At 41.6% G+C, this 21238-nt stretch overlaps 1 protein-coding gene across 1 annotated transcript in view; it reads right to left on the bottom strand.

Moving 5' to 3' along the window:
• Positions 1-21238, bottom strand: part of LOC138813839 (zinc finger protein 26-like) — a 29827-nt gene continuing 8589 nt past the window's right edge. Inside the window, exons 2-5 of the mRNA XM_070002328.1 lie at positions 17097-17216; positions 8264-8347; positions 6384-6466; positions 1-5859 (exon numbers count right to left, since the gene is read on the bottom strand). Coding sequence (XP_069858429.1) covers positions 3565-5859; positions 6384-6466; positions 8264-8285 — 2400 coding nt within the window. The 5' untranslated portion in view covers positions 8286-8347; positions 17097-17216 and the 3' untranslated portion in view covers positions 1-3564. The remainder of the gene's footprint in view (positions 5860-6383; positions 6467-8263; positions 8348-17096; positions 17217-21238) is intronic.

The following is a 21238-nucleotide window of genomic DNA, read 5'->3' as shown; positions in this document are numbered from 1 at the left end:
TATGATCAAGTAACATTTATCCCTGGTAGATGGAAAGATGGTTGAACATATGCAAATAAATGTGCTATATCATGTTAACAAAACAAAGGGAAAAAATCATATTACCAATGCATAAAAAATGACAATATTAAACAACCTCCTATAACAATTCTTAACAAATAAGATATTCTAAAAGGCACCTCAACTAAGTAAGGGTCATATAACAAGCCCAAAATTATCATCACAAATGGTGACAAGCTCAAAATATTTCCTGTAAGATCAAGAACAAAACCAAAAAAAGCCCACAATTGCCACCCCTATCCAATCTAACACAGCAAGTCCAAACCACACAACTGTACAAGAGACAGGCATCCAAATCAGTCGTCATAGATGTAGAAAACAGTAGAGTGTATGAAATAACTACTTGAACTAATACAAATTCACAAAAGTTGAAGGGCTCAAGTCAAACATAAAGCATGGGGGCTGGAGATGCTCAGCCTCCAGTACCACCACACACATACAAACAAAAAGAAATCAGAAACGTCCTTATACATTGTCAAGAAAAAACAAGAACTTACAGAAGCAATTCTATTTCCAATAAATAGCAAAAACAATGAAATAATATTTAGGGTAGGTTGAAATGAAACCAGTACAATAAAAACTATAAAACACTGATGAAAGAAATTAGACACAAATAAATGAAAAGGACACCCCATGCTTATAGATTGAATGAATATTGTTGAGACACCCACATTCCCCAAAGAAATCTACAGATTTAACATGTCATCCCTTTCAACATTTTAATGGTATGTTTTCATGAAATTTTAATTTTTTTAATTTAGCACCAAATAAGACTGAAAAGCCAAAGGAACAGAGAAAGAATAAAACTTGAGGCATTATAGTTCCTGATTTCAAATTATACTACAAAACTACAATAATCCAAATAATATTGTACATGTATGAGGTCCTGGGCTCAATACTCAGTAACCCACAAAAAAAAAAAAGTACTGAACTGGCATAAAAATAAGACATAGAACAATGGAATATAACAGAAAGTTCAGAAATAAACATGCATATACAGTCAAGTAACTTCCAACTAAAGCACCAATACACAAATGGAGATAGTATAGTCTCTTATATAAATGTAACAGTGAAAACTGGATATGTATATCCTACAGAACAAACTGGACCATGGTCTTACATATATGAGTCCATACTATGTAGGTTAAAGACTAAACATCAGGCTGTAAAGATCCACTTTTCATCCTAAAAAAAAAAAAAACTCCTGAAAGAAAATGTTTCTTGGCAATTTTTTTTTAAGTTCTCGCCCAAATTACAGGCAAGAAAAAAATTGAAAAAGCTAGACTATATCCTTAGTGATGCAAAGGAAACAATCAAATGAATGACAAGGCAAAGAATGGAATGGGACAGAGTATTTGTAAACCATGTCTCTGGTAATATGTTCACACCCGAAATATGTAAGGAACACAGATCAGTCAACAGCAAAAGTCCCAACTAACCCAACTTAAAAAATAGGCAAAGGACCAGGGTATTTAACAAGGACACACAAATGGCTATACAGGTATATAAAAAGATACTGAGTCAGTGGTCACCAGGGATATACAAATAACCATGATGAGGTATCATCTCACACATTAAGATACCTATAATAATTGTTTTAAGTCAAGAGTATTTAATGTCAGTAAAGATGATTTTTTAAGAAACACCTCAGTATACTGTTGGTGGAAATACAAGTAAGCAGTCTGTGCAAAAGGGGATATGCAGGCTCTTTATAATAAGAGTAAAGCTACACCTGAGCCTCACTGCCACACACCTGTAATTCTAGCTACTGAGAAGGCTGTGATCTAATGATCACAGCCCAAAGCCAGCCTAGGCAGGAAATCCACAAGACTCTTACCTCCAATTATCAAAAAGCCAGAAGTGGAGCTATGGCTCAAGTGGAAAGCACTAGCCTTGAGCAAAAAGGCTCAGGGACAGGCCCTGAATTCAAGCCCCAGGGCGGGCACAAAGGAAAAAAAAAAAAAAGGAAAGCTACAAAACTGTCCAGCAAACTGATCTCTGGATATGTACACCTAAGGAAATAAATACGTTCCTGCTGAAGAACAATTTCAGAAATACTTTTTTGTGGGATGGGAGCTCATTATGTAGCCCACAAGCCATACATACTCCCGCCTCATCCTCCAGAGCACATGGGACTAGAGGCACATGCCACCACGCACGTCTCAGCACCAGTAACTCCTAGGAGCCAAGGTATGGTAAAACACTGTGGCCCTCAAAACATGAACAGATAAGACATGGTGTATATATAAAATTTAATATTGTCTTTGGAAAAAGAAACTCTGCCATTTTGCAATAGCATCAATGATCCAGTAGGACATTATGTTAATACTAATTGAAAAAAGGCAGATTAAAAAAAAAACCTAAACTAAAAGTATAAGTGTGGTGGCACATTCCTGTAATCACAGAACCAAGGAGGAGACGGGAGTATCATGACTTCAAGGCCAGTCTGGGAAACAAAACAATACCTATTTCAAAAACCCAAAACAAAACAAAACCAAAAACTCTTAAGACCACACCTAAAAGTGTCAAACTCACAGAAACAGATTGGAACAATGATTACAAGCTGGAGTTGGGGGGTGAACAGGGGAGGAGGAGATTAAAGGTACAAATTTTTACTCACAAGATGCATAAGTACTAGACATTATGCTATCAATAGTAACAATGTGCTATAAATATGGAACTTTAGACAATAGAAAGTATTTTTCTGGCATAACATTTAAAAGAATAGGAACTGGGGGAATAGCTCTGTGGCAGAATGCCTAACAAAGGTCCTGGACTGGAGCCACACCCATCCCACCCCCAACACTCAAAAATCTATCTGGTAGAGAAGGTGGTAGGGATGTAAGAAGATGGAGTTGCTAACTAGCTTGAGTAGGTTTATAATTTCACAATGTTTACATATATACACATCAGATTGTGCATCTAATACAATGACTTATCAATAAAGATGCTAAAAACAGAACTTAAAACTGTAGTGGAAATTATATAACCAAAGTTAAGAACACATACTCATAATGAAATATATAAAATATCCAAAACATTAAAATTTATCTATAGAACCATCTAGAAATCCAAGTCTGTCAGCACATAAGACTTCAGGATACATGGAAGCACTGCCCATATTCCACTCACGCAGTGTCTCTTCAGTGTGAATCACATCTACTAAAAGAGGAATATGTAAAAAGAAACTTTCTAAATTTCATAAAGTCACTGTGAGATCAACCAGTAAACAACTACAACTTTTGCATGTATTATTATCTTACATCAATAGGATTTCACTCCAGCAAGTTCTCTATACCATAAGTGCCTCAGGGCTGAGTTCTTCCATCCATGTTGGATTGTGGGGAGATTCCAACAGCTCTCCTATGTTCATTATATTCATAGAGCAGAGTCAAGAGTCAGGTCTCCCATGTCTTCAAAGTGTACAAAGACATCTGAATGCTTTATACCTTGATAAGGTTTCTCAAGACTGTATTCAAATGTGATTATTACAGACTGAGCACTTTACAGACTTTCCTCATTCCTTACATTCAAAGTGTTTTTTTTCATGGATGACTTGTGTTCATTAAGATCAGCGGAGCTAGTGAAGGCCTTCCCACATTCCTTCCATTTAGAGAGTTTATGTCTGGCATGAATTTTTAAATGGGTATTTAAGTGGGTGGAAGCAGTGAAGGCTTTTCCACATTCATTACATTCGTAGGGTTTTCTCCCAGTGTGAGTTCTTACATGTTTAGAAAGGCCTGAACACTCAGTAAAGGATTTCCCACACTCCTTACACATATATGGTTTCTCTCCAGTGTGTGTTCGCACATGCCTGCGAAGGTAGGAGGAACAGGTAAACGCTTTCTCACACACTGAACACTCAAAGGGCTTCTCTCCAGAGTGGGTCCTTAAATGGAGATGAAGAGATGAAGAGGAGACAAATGTCTTCCCACAGTGCTTACATTCAAAGGGTTTCTCTCCTGTGTGGCTTCGGAGATGTTGGATCAGATAAGAGGAAGTACTGAAGGCTTTGCCGCATTCCTTGCAATCATATGGCTTCTTCCCCGTATGAGCTAGGGCATGGGTAGTAAAGCTGGTCCGCCCGGTGAAGGATTTGCCACAGTCCTTACACTTATATGGTTTTATTCCAGTGTGAATTCGAAAGTGAGTCTTAAGGCATGCGGAATTCCTAAAGGATTTTGCACATACTTGACATTCAAAGGGCTTCTCGCCAGTATGAGTTTTCATGTGTTCAGTGCGCTGTGAAAAGCTAATGAACGCTTTCTCACACTGCTGACACTGATAGGGCTTCTCCCCAGTGTGGGTTCTCAAGTGTTTAGTGAGGCCTGAGCGCTCACTGAAGGCTTTCCCACAGTCCTTACACTCGTAGGGTTTCTCTCCAGTGTGAGTTCTCATGTGCCTGCGGACGTAGGAGGAACGTGAGAACGCTTTCCCGCAGACTGTGCACTCAAAGGGCTTCTCTCCAGTGTGAGTCCTCAAGTGCACAGTAAGATAAGAGGAAGAGGCAAAGGCCTTACCACACTGGTGACAGTCAAAGGGTTTCTCTCCTGTGTGACTTCTCAGATGTCCAATCAGATGTGAGGACGTGGTGAAGGCCTTCCCACACTCTTTGCACTGATATGGCTTCTCCCCAGTGTGAGTCAGTATATGCGTAGTAAAGCCAGTATGCCCAGAGAAGGCTTTGCCACAGTAATTGCATTTATAGGGTTTTACTCCAGTGTGAATTCGGAAGTGCTTTTTAAGGCATGAGGAATTCCTAAAGCATTTTGCACATACATGACATTCAAAGGGTTTCTCGCCAGTGTGAGTTTTCATGTGTTCAGTGAGTTGACGAAAGCTAGTGAAGGCTCTTCCACACTCCTTACATTTGTAGGGCTTCTCCCCAGTATGTGTGCGGGAGTGTATGTTAAGGCATGAGCGCACAGCGAAGGTTCTCCCACACTCCTTACACTGATAGGGCTTCTCTCCCGTGTGAGTTCGCATGTGAATGCGAAGGTACGAGGAGCGAGTGAACGTTTTCTCACACATGGTGCACTCAAAGGGCCTCTCTCCAGTGTGAGTCCTCAAATGTGCAATCAGGTAGGAGGAGGAAGCAAAGGCCTTCCCACACTGGTCACATTCGAAGGGTTTCTCTCCTGTGTGACTTCTCATGTGCTCAATAAGGCCTGAGGACTTAGTGAACACTTTCCCACATTCCTTACAGTCATAGGACTTCCTATTATGACTTCGTAAATGAGCAGTAAGGGCAGAGTGCACAGTGAAGGCTTTCCCACATTCCTTACATTCATAGGGCTTCTGCCAAGTGTGAGTTCCCAAATGATTATTCAGGTACAAAGGATATGTAAAGAAATCTCCACATTCGTAGGGCTCCTTTACAGTGTGTGACTGAACAAGGGCAGAACAGCTAGTGGACTGAGTAAAAGTTTTCCCACTCATATGCTCCCATTCATAGAACTTTTCTCCATTGTGAGCTGTGTCCTGGGCCTGAAGATGTGGTTGATTAACAAAGGCTTTTCCCCAATCACTGCACTCAAAGGATTTGTCTCCTGTGCATGTTTTCTGGTAATCAAGGTTTGGAGCCAGGGTGAAGGCTTCTTCCCGCTGAATCAACAGAGAAAATTTCTCTTCACTGGGGCTTTCCTGGACCAGCGGAAGGAAGTCTTTTCCATACTGATTACACTCAGAAGTATTCTCTATATTTGGAGCACTCATGTGTGTTTGCAGATCTGAGTGTCCAATAAAGACTTTTGTGATTTCCTTGGAGTCATAGAGTTCCTCTCCATTGTTGCTTTCTGCCTGTTAGTAAAGGGATAAATCAAGATCAAAGAACTTTCTAGACTGAGAGGAATGTATACTTGTGGGAACTCTGAAGTACCAAGCCTCACACTAGGTTTGAACATCTCTCCCTTGCGAGTCATGATCATTTCTTTCTTGTAGCACTCATTTGTACTGATTTTTATCCAGAAATTTCAAATCTTCTGTGAACTTGAAAACTAAAAAATATCCCTTATGGTTGTGTGTGGTTGACTCATGCTAATAGGCATATTCAGGGGACTGAGATCTGAGGATCATAGCCCAAAGTCAGTGTGGGCAGACAAATCCAATTAACCAGCAAAAAGCTGGAACTGGAGGCATGGCTCAAATGGTAGAGTGCCAGCTGTGAGTGAAAAAGCTGAGTGGAACTGGGATTCCCTGAGTTCAAGCAGAATGAACAGAGGGAGGGAGGAAAAGAGAGAGAGAGAGGAAGGGAGAGAAGAATGGAAGGAGGGAGGAATGGATGGAGGGAAGGAAGGAGAGAGAATAGTCCTTATGAATCTTACCAGTTGGATCCCGTTTGATGCATCTGACCAAAAAATATCCTGCTCAACTGCTGTCCCTTTGGTTTTAAGGCGCATTTCCCATTCTGTAATGAAATACAAAAACATTTTTAAAGATTTATAAAAGGTTACACAACCCTGAGAGCTTAAATGAGTTAAAAATTATAAGGCTGATTAGTATTGTTTTCAAATGAAAGCAATGGTAGAAGAAACAAGAGGGCTGGGAAGGTAGCTCAGCGGTGGAGTGCATGCCTTGCAAGCATGAGGTCCTGGGTTCGATTCCTCAGCACCACATAAACAGAAAAAGCCGGAAGTGGCGCTGTGGCTCCAGTGGTAGAGCGCTAGCCTTGAGCTGAAGAGCTGGGGGACAGCGCCCAGGCCCAGAGTCCAGGCCCCATGACTGGCCAAAAAAAAAAAAAAAAAACCAAGAGAATCAGAAATGCAACACAGGAAACAGTTGAACAAATAGTTTCCAAGTAGAAAAGAACAGGGACTGTTGAGATCACAGGGAAGATGGCCTAAAGTAAGCAACAGAGAATAGGGAGTTGAAGATACCCCACAATGTGTAGTCCCAAGACCTCAGCCTTCAGATACAAGGTGGGCTTTAAAAAGTCTTCCCACAGCCAGGCACGAGTGGCTCACACCTATAATCCTAGCTACTCAGGAGGCTGAGATCTAAGGATCACAGTTCAAAGCCAGTCTGGGTAGGAAAGGTCATGAAACTCTTATCTCCAAAAATCACCAGAAAACCAGAAGTGGCACTGCGGCTCAAGCGCTAGAGCACTCACCTTGAGCAACAACAACAACAAAAACCTTTCCCCAAAGACTTCACAACCTGGAACTTATCAATGACAGTATGACAAGGGAGAATACCATAGTTAACTGCTGAGAAGGGATGCTCCGGAGAATGAGGAAAGTTCCAAGAAGTGGAGGAGGGGACTGGCTATCACTAACTCTGGATATATCTCAAATTATGCAAGTTTTCGAATCCTTCACCCTCTCAGGGGCTGTGAGCTGGATAGGTGGGCATGAGTGGGAGGAGGGATCTGAAGGGACACCAAACTGTTCTACTTATTACTTTCCCTCCATCTTCTGCCTATCCTGCCATGTCTACCACTCACTCAGCCCCCTTTTCTGGCTCCCTGACCTTCCAGATTTCCTGATGATCACTTTTATTGCCTTTTAATGTATTTATGCTTTGAGTCTTTCTTTGAAGGTTTCTATAGCTGAAACAACTCCATTCTGCTTCCAGCAGCTCTAAGGTATATTCCACTACCCCTGGGGAAATGTACTACTTGTTTGGGTGTGGGGTTTTTTCTTTGCCTTTTTCTCCTCCTTTATTTGGGAAGAAGAAGGAACAGGGGGATAGGTGGTGGATTTTGCTTTTTTTTTTTTTCTTCTTGATGTTTGCAAGGCAGGTGCTCTTTTTTTTTTTTTTTGGTTGGCCATGGGGCCTGAACTCTGGGCCTGGGCACTGTCCCTGAGCTCTTCAGCTCAAGGTAAGTGCTCTACCACTTGAGCCATAGCACCAATTCCACTTTACTAGTGGTTAGTTAGAGATAAGAGTCTCAAGGACTTTCCTGCCCAGGCTGGCTTTGAACCATGATACTGAGCTCAGCCTCCTGAGTAGCTAGGATTACTGGCATGAGCCACTGGCCCCCAGAACTACCTCTTTTTTTTTTTTATTGTAAAGGTGATGTACAGAGGGGTTACAGTTACATAAGGAAATAAGTACCTTTCTTTTCATAGTTACCCCTCTCTTGACAGAGTGTCTTGTGAGTAGCTTTTTATTAGCTCATTTCCAGAAGGTATAATTTTTTTAATGTTCCACAAATACAGTTTTGAAAATTAAAAAAAATTAAAAACATGTCTTTCACACTTACCATGAAGAACACCTTGCTCCATTATTGTTAACTTTACTTCTTCCTACAACCAAGATATCAACTTGGGTTTGAAGAGCCGACCTCCTATCCACAAAAAAAGGTACATCAAAGGAAAAGTCTCATATAAGATGACAAGTATTACCATGCAAGAGGAATTAATTTCTAATGAAACTGTGGGGGCATGGGGTGGTACTGGGGATTGAGCTTGTTAGGCAAGCACTGTTATCATTTGAGCCATGCCCCTAGATCTATTTGCTTTTCAGATCTGATCTTATATTTTTGTCAGAACTGCCCTGGACCACAATCATCTTACTTATGCCTCCTCTGTAACTGAGAATGCATAGCTGAAAGTGCATAGCTAGGACTGCTACCATGCCCAGCTTTCCTTGTTAAGATGAGTTCTTTTCTAATTTTCCTCCTAGGCTGGCCTAGAACCACAATCTCCCTGCTCCTGAGAAGTTAGGATAACAAATGTGAGCCTAAAATTATTTTTAAACAGCATAAAATACAAGCATTCACTTTATGGGTGGGTAATCTCTGACCCCCTAGAACACATTCAGGCTTAAACACACATGTAAAAGTCATTAAGACTTTCCCTCAAGTTGGATATAATGAAGGTAAAGATCTTCCTTCTTTTAGGAACTTATTCCAGTAGTTATCAACCTTAGATAAAACATATTCATATGGGAGAATTATTACAACACAGGTGATTCACCATGTCCAAAGTGCAATCTCAAACTGCACATTTCTAAGAGTGATGGTAATGCTATCATAATCACCAATAATATATTAAACATATTAGGGCAGGGACACTACCTCTGTTGTTTCCCACTGTATTCAGAGATGGCTTCACCAATCCAGGAATCTTTCTACTCCATATGGAATGTTTCTACTCCATAAGAGGCTACTACAAGAAATAATGACAGTCCTACCAGTTGCTGACAGTCTCCAGCATCACCTCTCTGTATAGATCTCTGAGGTGGGTCCAGCGGAATCCACTCTTCCTGTGTAAAGTCCACAGCCACATTCTCCAAGGCAACCAAGTCCTAAATCATCACACACATGCTACCTTGAGCCAAGTAGCTTCTTGACCAATAGCCACTGGAAAATGAGGAAGTAACACTGATGCCTATCTAGGATTCTAAGGTCTCCCAAACAATATCCCAGGGTTCAATCTTTCTAGGACATCTCTCTTTACACTCACTTGCTATTGTTCTCCCATCACATGGCTTTTGGCATCTCTTACATGTAAACTTATCTCATCACAACTAGACTGGGAACTCCTCTCATCTTATTTCCCTATAGTGGAGTACATTCCTACACACAATGTCTTTTTCCAGTAAGTTCTACTTAGAAGTATCTATGTATTCCTCCTTTAAACCTTTAATTTACATATAAAGTAAACAAAAATGTAATAAGGAACATAAACAATACCAATGATAAAACAGGTTCAATAGCACCAAAAGGGGGAAGAAAGAGAAAGAAAGAGAAGTGATCAAACAGAAGAATATCTCAGAAGACTAGTTTGTTTTCTTTGCCAGTCTTGGGGTTTGAACTTAAGGCCTGGGCACTGTCCCTTAACTTTTTCATTCAAGGACAGTGCTCTACCACTGTCTACCACTCTGCTCTGCTTCTAGCTTTTTACTGATTTATTGGAGCTAAATCTCATGGACTTTCTGCCTAGGCTGACTCCAAACCGAGATTCTCAGCTCTCAGCCTCCTGAGTAGCTAGAATCATAGATATGAGATACTGGCATTCAGCTGGACTAGTTATAAAATACACAAAAGATGGCTGGGAAGGTGGCTCAGTGGTAGAGCGCTTGCCTTGCATGCCTGAGGCCCTGGGTCCGATTCCTCAGCACCACATAACCAAAAAGAAAAAAGCCAGAAGTGGTGTTGTGGCTCAAGTGGTAGAGCACTAGCCTTGAGCTAAAGAGCTGAGGGACAGTGCCCAGGCCCAGAGTTCAGGCCCCACAACTGGACCCAAAAAAAATAAATAAATAAAATAAAATACACAAAGGAAAAAATGATTGATGAAACTTTATATGATTTGTGAGGTGGACTCAAAATGGAGACGGATACAGATAGAAGTGGTAAAATACTTTCCTAGCATGCACAATACCATGGGTTTGAACTCCAGAAGCATAGAACAACAGAAAAAGTCTTACATCTGGAAAAAGATGCTATTCCTCTCAAGATTCTCCAGTAAAATCAAGGGGAACAAGCTATGAAATTATTATAACCAATCAAAAATCAAAAGCAGAGTCAGATATTGGTGGCTCACGCCTGTAATACTAGCTACTGAGGAGGCTGAGATCTGAGGATCATGGTTCAAAGCCAGCTTAGGTAGGAAAGTCCATGAGACTCTTATCTCAAATTAACCACTAGAAAACCAGAAATGGCATTGTGGCTCAAACTGGTAATGCACCAACCTTGACCACAGAGTTAAGAGATAGCGCTCAGGACCCACAATCTCAAACCCCACAACTGACATAAAACAAAGCACAAAAAAAAAAAAAAAAAAAGCACAGAGGTACATGCTGAAACCAGCATGAGGGGGGGAAAAAAGCAAGTAACGTGAAGGACTTCCAAAAACAGCCACTAGCAGAACTATAACTTAGGAACTTATAGGCCAGGACAAAGTGGGAGAATATATAACAAGTGCTGAGGGAAGGGGGGTGGGGGATTCCTAACCATAAAAAAAAAAAAAAAAAAAAAAAAACAATCTTACTATGCTAGTCCTTCAAAAATGGCAAAATATGTTGATGGTGTAGGAGTGAGCAAAGCTGCCTTCCAAAATGACACAGAAAGACTTTCCAAGAAAAAGCTCAAAAAATTCATCACCTTCCAAAAGTTCGATGGCTGCTAATTACGAATGTAATAACCTGTGAGTGAGAAAAGCCACAGAGACAAGGATAAAAGTGACAAAGAAGTTTTATTTGTTGGTCTGCAACCCTGTCCTGGGTTATCTCAGAACCAGAAGCAGCTCCAACCTCCAAGGGGGCAAGTGTTTTTCCTTTTTCCTTCTTCCCACAGGCTTCTCCACTCTCTGCAAGCCTCTCTGCTCTCCACAGGCCTTTCCACAGGCCTCTCCACCTCTCAGCAAGCCTCTTCACCTCTTCACAAGCCGCTTCGCCTCTCCACTCTCTGCAGGCCTCTCCGATCTCCTCGGGCCTCTCCAATCTCCACAGGCCTCTTGCACGCCTCTCCGATCTCCTCAGGCCTCTCCAATCTCCACAGGCATCTCTGCCTCTCATCAGGCCTCTCCCATCCCTACAGGCTTCTCCACAGACCGCCCGTATCTCCCCAAGCCTCTTAGCTCTTCACTGCCCTCTTACACAGGCCTCTCGGCTTTCTGCAGGTCTCACTGTTCTTCATAGGCCTTTCTGTGGGCCTTTCTGCAGGTCTCTCCAACGGGTGGGGGGGAGGGGGCCGGGGAGTGGGGAGAGGGACATGAGGTGCGTCTCTTGCAACCTCTTGTGTCTCCTCTATCCCCCTCTCCAGAACACCCAGCCTCATATATATATATATATCCATCTGCACACCCGGAACCCAAGCCACCCTTTGACGCCCCCCACCCCACCCCAGCGGTATAGCATGTGTGGCAGGACTTCCCACCCCTCTGGTTCTCACATTCACATAAAAACATAAGAGGCCTGGGATGTAGCTCAATGACAAAGTACTTGCCTAGCAAGTGCAACATCCTGCATTCAATCCTCAGTACCAAAAGACCAAAAATAAAAAATAAAAAAAAGCCTATGACTCACAGATAAAAGTACAAAATTAAACTCAGAATACTCTAATACCCTAATGGTGGTATATTAGTCACATATAGTCTTTCTGTGAAGACTTAAAAAACCAAACTATTGAAAATACTAATAGCTACATGATTTATTAGGAGATATACAATATTAAAACACAAATTGTAAGGCCAAAAGTAAAAAATGTGAGAAAAGGCAGTTATTTTGCCAGGTGCTAGTGGCTCATACCTATAATACCAGCTACTCAGGAGGCTGAGACTTGGAGAACTAGGGTTGGAAGCCAGTCCAGGCAGAAAAGTTTGAAATAATTTATCTCCAGTTTAACAGCAAAAAGCCAGGCTGGAAGTATGACTCAAGTGGTAGACTGCTACCAGTGAGGAAGATAGCCAAATGAGAGTACAAAGCCCTGAGTTCAAGCCTCAGTAGTGGCACATACACACCCCACAATTGTATAGTTATGCAAGCAAAATTGGATAAACCTTTTTTTTATTTTGATTTTCTGCTGGTCATGGGGCTAACTCAAGGCCTGGGAACTGTTTCTAAGGTTTTTTTTCTTTTTTTTGTTGTTGTTTTTCTTTTTTTGCTCAAGGCTGGCACTTTACCACTTGAGCCATAGCTCCAGTTCTGGCTTTCTGGTTGTTAATTAGAGTAACAGTTTCAGACTTTCCTGCCTGAGGCTGTCTCAAATCACAATTCTCAGATCTTAGCCTGAGTGGCTAGGATTACAGACATGAGCCACCAGCACCTAACATAAGATTAAGTTTTTATTAAGTTTTTAATCACACTAAATTATGGCTATAAAATGTTTTATATAAGCTGCAGAACCAAAAAGCAAAACCTAACGGAGATACACAGGAAAAAAAATCACTAGCAAAAATAACACAAATCAAATCAAGAAACCAAGAAAAGGAAAAAAAAAAAAAAAAAAAGACCTTCAAAATGGCATTATCAGGTTTTTACCTACCAATAATTACCTGGAATACAATAGAATTACATTCCCCAATCTAGGATGCAGATATAGCTGACAAGGCCTTAGGTTTGGTCCCCACAAAAACAAACATAAGCACAACAGAAAATAGTATACAGGATTCTCAAAAAAATTAGAAAAAGCAGGGCACCAGTGGCTCAGGCAACTCAGGAGGCTGAGATCTGAGGATCTCAGTTCAAAGGCAGCCCAGGCAGGAAAGTCTGTGAGACTCTTGTCTACAATAAACCACTCATAAAACTGGAAGTGGTGCTGTGGCTCAAGTGGTAGAGCACTAGCCTTGAGCTGAAGAGCTGAGGGGCAGCATCCAGGCCCAGAGTTCAAGCCCCACAACTGACCAAAACAAAAAAAAATTAAAAAAAGAAGTTCCACAAAATTCAACAATTCCTGCATGTGTATATTTTCAAAGCATATGACATCACAATGTCAAAGACATCTACACTCTCCTATTTATTACAGCACTACACATGAGACATTTCAGCAGCCCAAGTACACATTAAGATATGATTAAAGAAAACACAGTATAATACTTATAGTAGATAGCTTTTAATAAGGAAATCCCCAACCTGTAATCCTAGCTACTCAGGAGGTTGTGATCTAAGGATCACGGTTCAAAGCCAACCCAGGCAAGAAAGTCCATGATACTCTTATCTTCAATTAACCCAGAAAATCAGAAGTGGCTCAAAGTGGTAGAGTACTAACCTTAAGCAAAAAAGCTCAGGGACAGCACCCAGACAATGAGTTTAAGCACCACAACCACCAAAAAAAAAGGTGGGGGGGAATCCCATTCCAACTCCAGTACTCCCAAAAACACAAAGAAAATCCTAGGAAATCAGGAGGATGTCACTTTGAGGCCAGCCAGATAAAAAGTTACAGAGAACCTCTCCTATCTCAACCAACAGCTGGTGACATGTAACTGTTATCCCAGCTACAAGGGAAGTGAATAAAGGGAAGTGTAAATAGAAGGATCAAGGTCCAAGCTGGTCTGGGCAAGAAGCGGGCATGCTACCCAAAAATAACTAAAGCAAAAAGGGATGGGCGAGGCAAGGCTCAAGTGGTAGAGTACCTACCTGCCTAGCATGAGATCCCAGGTTCAAACTGCAGTACTCTCAAAAAAAAATCTGTCCTCCCCTCACATTGACAGAGAAGCAATGCCAAGTTTGAGTTTAATCAACTCATCTATCCTGCCAGGCAGATGGGGACCCAAGGAATAAAGTGAGGATATGTTGGGATCTTTTTTAGAACTGTTGACTCACTAGTGAGTCAGTCAAGGAGAACCAAAAGGAAGAGATGCAGCCAGTATCATCTTAATATACTGATCTACTTAGTTGCCCAAGTATAGCTCCCCATCTATTTGTAGGAAAGTTAAGAGATCAAGAATTTTTTTTTTAACATTCTAACATATTCTATTCTGTGATGCTTTAACATTCATTAAAAAATGGATTGGGATGTATACCACTCGTGACTTAGATTGTGTGTGTACATGTTGAAACTGAGTGAGTTGGGTGGCAGTGGCTCATGCCTGTGATACTAGCTACTCACCACACACCACACACATACACACACACACTGTCTCTCTCTTTCTCCTCTCTCTCTTTCTCACACACACACACACACACACACACACACACACACACACACACACACACTGAGTGAGACAGACTAGCCAGCAGACAAGATGACAAATAGAAAGAATGACACTCAAAAGCCAGGTATGGTGGCTCACACTTGGAATTCCAGCACTCAGGTGCCTGAGGAAGAAGGATTGGGATTCTGAGGCTAGCCTGAACTCTGTACATAATAATACCCTGTCACAAAAACAAAGACAACACAAAAGTATTAGATATATGACAACAATTTGGAACTCAGTCCACAACCAGGTAACCCCTTTGTCAAAAGTAGCCAGGAAAATACATTCAACATCTCTGAAATTAAAGGGAATCTTTTAACGCCCATTATGTTATGGCAGCTCTTTACCTCAGCTTATATTCTTTATACTTTGTACTATACCTGGATAGATACACTAAGCTGCACAGAACCCTCCTTCTCTGCTAATATTCAGTCAAAGAACCAGTTACCTAGTTTTGTTTGTGGTTCTCTCTCTCTCTGTCTGTCTCTCTGTCTCTCTGTCTCTCTGTCTCTCTGTCTCTCTGTCTCTCTGTCTCTCTCTCTCTCTCTCTCTCTCTCTCTCTCTCTCTCTCTCTCTCTCTCTCTGTGTTGGGGTTTGAGCTCAGGGCTCATGCTTGCTAGGCAAGCAATCTATACCACACCACACCTCCAGCCCTTCTATATATTAATTGTTTTGGAATAGTCTTGCTTGTTGCTTATTTCCTCACCTAGACCACGATCCTTATATTTATGCTTCCTGCCACAGCCAGGATACAGGCCTGCACCATCAAGCCTATATTCTTTCACCAACATGGAGTCTTGCAAACATTTTTTACCTGGTCTGACTTAAACGATATTGTTGGGCTGGGATCACAGGCATGCACTCCTGCTTCCATCTATTGATTGAAAGGGGGTCTGGTCAACTTTTTACCAGGCTAGCCTCAAACTGCAATCCCCTCCAACTCAGCCTCACAAAGTAATTGCGATTATAGATATGAACCACCATACCCAGTTTCCAGTCCATTTGTGAAGTGGACTCAAGTCTGCTGCATAAAGGACATGCTGCCACCAAGTACCTAAACTAAAAAAGACTTAGAAAGCTGTTGACCACTATGAGTTGACTTGATTGGACAAAGGCTGCCAATGTGTGATATGTCCTAGTGATAAGAGAAATAGCACATTTTCAATAGAGGGAAAATGGATCCCCAGAGGATGCAGAACTCTGGGCATCTCCAATGTACCAACTGCACATCAGGGTAGGATTTCTTTCACAACAGTAGTTATAGAATGGGTAAAGGAAAAAATCCCTAAGGGGTTGTGCTCATGAGTTTAGACAACTGATAGTCCCAATGGAAATATCACAACTTAGTTAGTAGTAACATCAGTATACTCAAGGAGAAAGGAGGTGTTCTGGTCGTGCCTAATATTGGGGCTTTAGTCTTTATACAGAGGCTTATGTAGTTTTTATTTTATCTTGGCTGTGAGGTAAGATTCCAAGAGTACTTTTTCTTGTTTTTGCTTTGTGTACTTAAGGAGGCATTATTAGGCAATGACAATGTTTTATAATAAATGAAGAGAGGTGATACTGTGTTGCTTGAGGTATACACTAAGTTTTGCTCCCTATGTCGAAGTCCTAAAGGATGAAACCATCAACACTCCATATAATTGGCACTCTGACCACCATGTATATTAGTTCGCATTCACATAGTACAGGAACTACTGTTGTTCTCTTAGCTAATCAAAAAGGGCTTCTGTGGCCCTCAACAGAGGGATGACCTCCTCCAGTACCCTAGCACCTGCCAAGTGACCGAAAATAGAGAGACACTCTCTCCTGCAGCTGCAGTAGACCAGAAGCTCCAAGTATGGCTCCATACGAGGCTAGACAGGCCTCCATTGCCATTATGGAGTACCTACAACCAAAGCACAGGAGGCAGCTGGGTAGGGAGAACTTTTTTCAGTACAGCCATTGCAGTTGTTAAACATATGGCACGTAGCCATGAGGGGTAATTTCCTCCATCAGAATCCCTACAGCAACCAAAAGTCAGTGTAACTGGTCTCAGACTGCAGGAGGCACAAGACAAGGTTACCAAAGCTTTTAGAGTTAAAGATGCTTTTCTTTCAATTTTTGAATCTTGCTAGGCAGCCCAGGCTTGCTACAAATTCACAATCTTCATGCCTCAATCTCCAAGCACTAGGAATACAGGAATGTGCCCCTCACTAGGTTAGATATACTGAAGGAGTTTCTCAGGGCCCCAGTGGGAGTATCTGCTGGGATTCATTTGTAAATGAAGTATGTGTTCCCAAGAAATCCAAATAGAAGGCTGGAGGTGTGACCCTGAGTTCAGCCCCAAGTACCAGGAGGGAAAAAAGGACATTTTTAGAGCCCCAAAAAACTAAAAGACATTGGGTTTATGTGTCATTACTAAATGTGATTATGAATGCCACTCTGGAGGATACCATTATCGATGTACTATCATACCTGCAGCTCTGTACAAGAGTGGATTCAGTAAGATGCTCTTTGCAAATTGTTATGGGAGCCCTGTAGTAGCCTGGAAAAGGTGTAGTCCTCTCTGCAGTACAGGCACACTGGGCTGGGAAGCTGCTGAAATAGAAAATGAATATACAGGTTAGACAACACAGAAGGAAGGATAGCATTTGTATTTGTGTGTACACACACATGTGCGTGCCAGTCCTGGGTTTTAAACTCCAGGCCTGGGCACTGTCCCTAAGCTTTTGTGCTCAAGGCTAGTGCTTACCACTTGAGCCACAGCTCCACTTCCAGGTTTTTGGTAGTTTAGTGGAGATAAGAGCCTCACAGACTTTCTTGCCAGGGCTGGCTTTGAACCTCAACCCTCTCAGCTCCCTGAGTAGCTAGGGTACAGACATAAGCCACCAGTGCCCAGCAAGAATAGCATTTTTATCATGTACTGAACATAAAATCAGCAAAATTTTTTATTTAGTATATAAATTTTTCTTGGTGCCAAGGATTCAACCTAGGGCTTTGGTGTGTGCTATACAAAGACCCTATCACCAAGCTACAGTCCCTGACTGTAATCAGTGATTTTAATAATATTGAGCATTCATTATATGCACCATCAGTTAAATAAAAGAAGCATGTGGTTGCTAATCCATTCATCAGGAGACCTTTGCTTGGATTCAGATTCAAGAACAGACAATGGTGACAGGTCTTCCACTTATGAAGTTTAGTCCTTGAAGACCTTATGTTAATGTATATTAACTATTATAATCAGGCCCATAGAGCTCCATGTATGAATGTAATCCTAGCAACTCAGGACGCTGAAATGTGAGGATCATGTTTCAAAGCCAGCCCAGCAGGAAGTCCATGAAACTCCTCTCTCCAACTAACCACCAAAAAGCCAGAAGTGGCTCAAGTGGTAGAACTCTAGCCTTGAACACAGCTCAGGATCAGCGCCCAGGCCCAGGTTCAAGCCCCAGGACTAGCTCAAAAAGAGAAAAAAAAGCCAATTATGAAAAGAACAAAAGTTAAATCACTACTTACTATACAAGAGCATATATTGGGACTATTTTAGGACATTAAATATTATTACTATAAAACATGTCATCTTAGATGCTTTTTAAAGACAACAGGGAAAACAATGCTTAAATTTAGCAAGATTCTCAGGCGTAACTATGAATCATAGGATAGTGTTCATGAAATTTTATCAAATGTTAAGTGAAAGCCTTCATCATGCAGGAACAATACCTAACCAGTACTCTTTTGGTACTGGATTTTGAACTCGGGTTTCATACTTGCTATGCATGTACTCTTAACACTTCGCCACATTCCTAGTCTTTTTTGCTTTAGTTATTTTTCAGGGAGGGTCTTTCACTACCCCAACCTTGTACCAGCTGGCTTCCGTCCATGACCCTCCTCCTTAAACTACTCATGTATCTAAAATTGAAGTTTTAACCCACCATGCCCAGCTTATTTGTTAAAGGGTTCTCATTCACTTCTACGCATGGCTGGCCTGAAATGACAATCTTCCCACAGGTGCCCAGTCTCCCTTTTATTTTTTATAATACGCAAATACAGTAAAGAAATTCTAGGCCAGGCACTGGTGGCTTATGCCTGTAATCCTAGCTACTCAGCAGGCTGAGATCAGAGGATTGCAGTTCAAAGCCAGCCTGGGCAGGAAAGTCTGCAAGACTCTTATCTCCAATTGATCACAGAAAAAGCCAGAAGTGGTCCTGTGGCTGAAATGGTAAAAGTGTTAGACATGAGCAAAAGGAGCTCAGGGAATGGCACAAAAAAAAAAAAGAAAGAAAAAGAAATTCTAGATTTTCAAATGAATCAAATTACGGAACTTCTTTTACTTAATCTGTTAAATACTCATTTCATGCTATGTATAATCATCTAAGACACATACATAACCCACTTAAGTTACTTTGGCCCTATTCACAGGATATCCAATTCCTTCACATCTTTTTCTTATTCTCATATGCAAGATTTTCTATAGACTAAGCCAGGTGCTACTACTCAGGAGGCTGAGATCCTGAAGACTGCCATTCAAAGCCAGTTCAGACCCAAAAGTCTTTGAGACACCATCTCCAACAAACCAGCAAAATGAGAGAGTGGAGGTGTGGTCTAGCATTTGATGCCTTGAGTTCTGGCCAACATACTGGCACACACATGCGCACATGTGCACACACACAAGATTTTTCATAGCTTGTTTCTCCCTGGTTATGTAACTGACAAGCTCCTGGTAGTCCTAAGCAGCACAAATTAGCCTCCCTCTCAAGTGTCACTGTCAGTCTTAAAGGGGCTGGGCTCTACTTCCAAGACAACAATAGTGGTTTCAATTTATCTCTTTAATTCCTTATTTTGCTACAATTTAAAGCAAGAGACTATTACCTGCTATTTAGAGGCAGCAGCATGGCTCACAAAATAAAACTCTTGCCTAGGAAGCGCAAGGCCCCGAGTTCAAACTCTAGTATTACCCCAAAAAATGTTTAAAATGAAAAACACAGGATAAGAAGAATAGAAGGGGTGAATATAATCAAAGCACTGTATATGTGTACATGGAAATATGACACTGAAATTCCTCCCTGTGTGTTTAACATCCATCCATAAAAAATTAGATTTGCAAACAAATGTGACAGTACAGACACATGCTCCCTCTTATGTCTGCTTAAACCACTTTTCAGTCACCAGAAGCTACAAGAGTGTTCAAAAGGCACACAATCTCTAAAAACCATGACAAGGTAAAAAGGTACTGTCTAAAGTGGTGCTTAGAGCCAACCATGAGGGGGGCAAAGAGGCTGCCTGGAGCAGAGTAAAGTTAAAGCAACTTGGGAAAACCTGTGGGAAAGGCCAGAGGTGATTCAAGTGAGACTGCAGGACTTTGTAAGTCTGTCCCCGTTTGTCTGTCTGCTTTTAGGTCACTGTGTTGTCACAAACTGGGAAGGTAGAACATACAGGACCTCTCGGGAAGCCCTTATCTCAACACAAAAGCTAACTCTGACCAACTGTATCTGTTTGGATGACTCTCAGGTTTCCTGAATCTCAATTTTCTCATCTGGAAAGAGGACAGAATTACTTCGTCCTCAGAGTCATGACCTTTGAATTGGTGATGCACAGATCTAGCACTTTATGTGTTGAATGAAGGCACTCTACAAGTTCACCATGCTCCTAAGTCCTTCCCTCCTTGACCCCCAGGCCTATGCTACCCCGGTATTCTCACATTAATCTCTGACAGCTCCATTTTGAGATGTTCAGATGAAAAACCCTGGAACCATCTTTTACTCCTTTCTCTTGTCTAGCCTATTGTAGCTCACCAGGAAATCCCTCCAGGGCCACGCATCAGTGGATCACACCTATAATCCTACTCAGGAGGCTGAGATCAGAGGATCCTGCTTTGAGTCAGCCTGGGGAAGAAAGTCTGTGAAACTCTTATCTCCAATTAACCACCCAAACTAAGCCAGAAGGAGCATTGTAGCTCAAGCGGTAAAATGCTAGAATTAAGCAAAAAAGCTAAAAGGACACTATCTAGGCCCTGAGTTCAAACCCTAATACTGGCATTGAAAAAAAAAAAATCCATCCGGCATCCTACACTGCCCTCCATCTTCATACTACCTTGGTCCTTTTCAGTACTTTTTCCCCTCAAAACTACAGGGATAGCCTCCTCAGTAGTTGTTCATCCTGTCAGCTGAAGAAAGACCTTTTGAATGGAGAACTGAGACCTGCCCCCATGGTTCAGACCACATTTGAGTAAAAGCCAGAGCCTTTATTGTGGATTATGAGTCCTGATCCCCTGCCAAACCAGTCTCTTAGCCTGTCCTCTGACATACTTGGTAACTGTCATGTGGGCCCCTTCACTGGTCCTCAAAACTGCCAATTAAGTAGCCACCTTAGGAGCTTTGCACAATTTCTCTTAGCCTGGACCACTTGTCCTCCAGATAGCTGAATAGCTCACTCCATCTTCCTCCTTCAGAACCCTGCTCATACATCTCTGTAAGCCTTTCCTGCCTACCTCACACCAAGCACCTCCTCCCATTAAATGCCAGACACTCACTGGCTAACATATATTACATATTCAGTCACTTCCTACTACAACATGAGCAGTGTGACATTGGAGACTTCGCTGTGCTCACTGCTATTCA

The sequence above is a fragment of the Dipodomys merriami genome, unplaced genomic scaffold (genome assembly GCF_024711535.1).
Source record: "Dipodomys merriami isolate MVZ:Mamm:240054 unplaced genomic scaffold, mDipMer1.0.p SCAF_6, whole genome shotgun sequence".
NCBI lineage: Eukaryota > Metazoa > Chordata > Mammalia > Rodentia > Heteromyidae > Dipodomys > Dipodomys merriami.
This window is presented reverse-complemented; position numbering and strand designations above follow the sequence as displayed.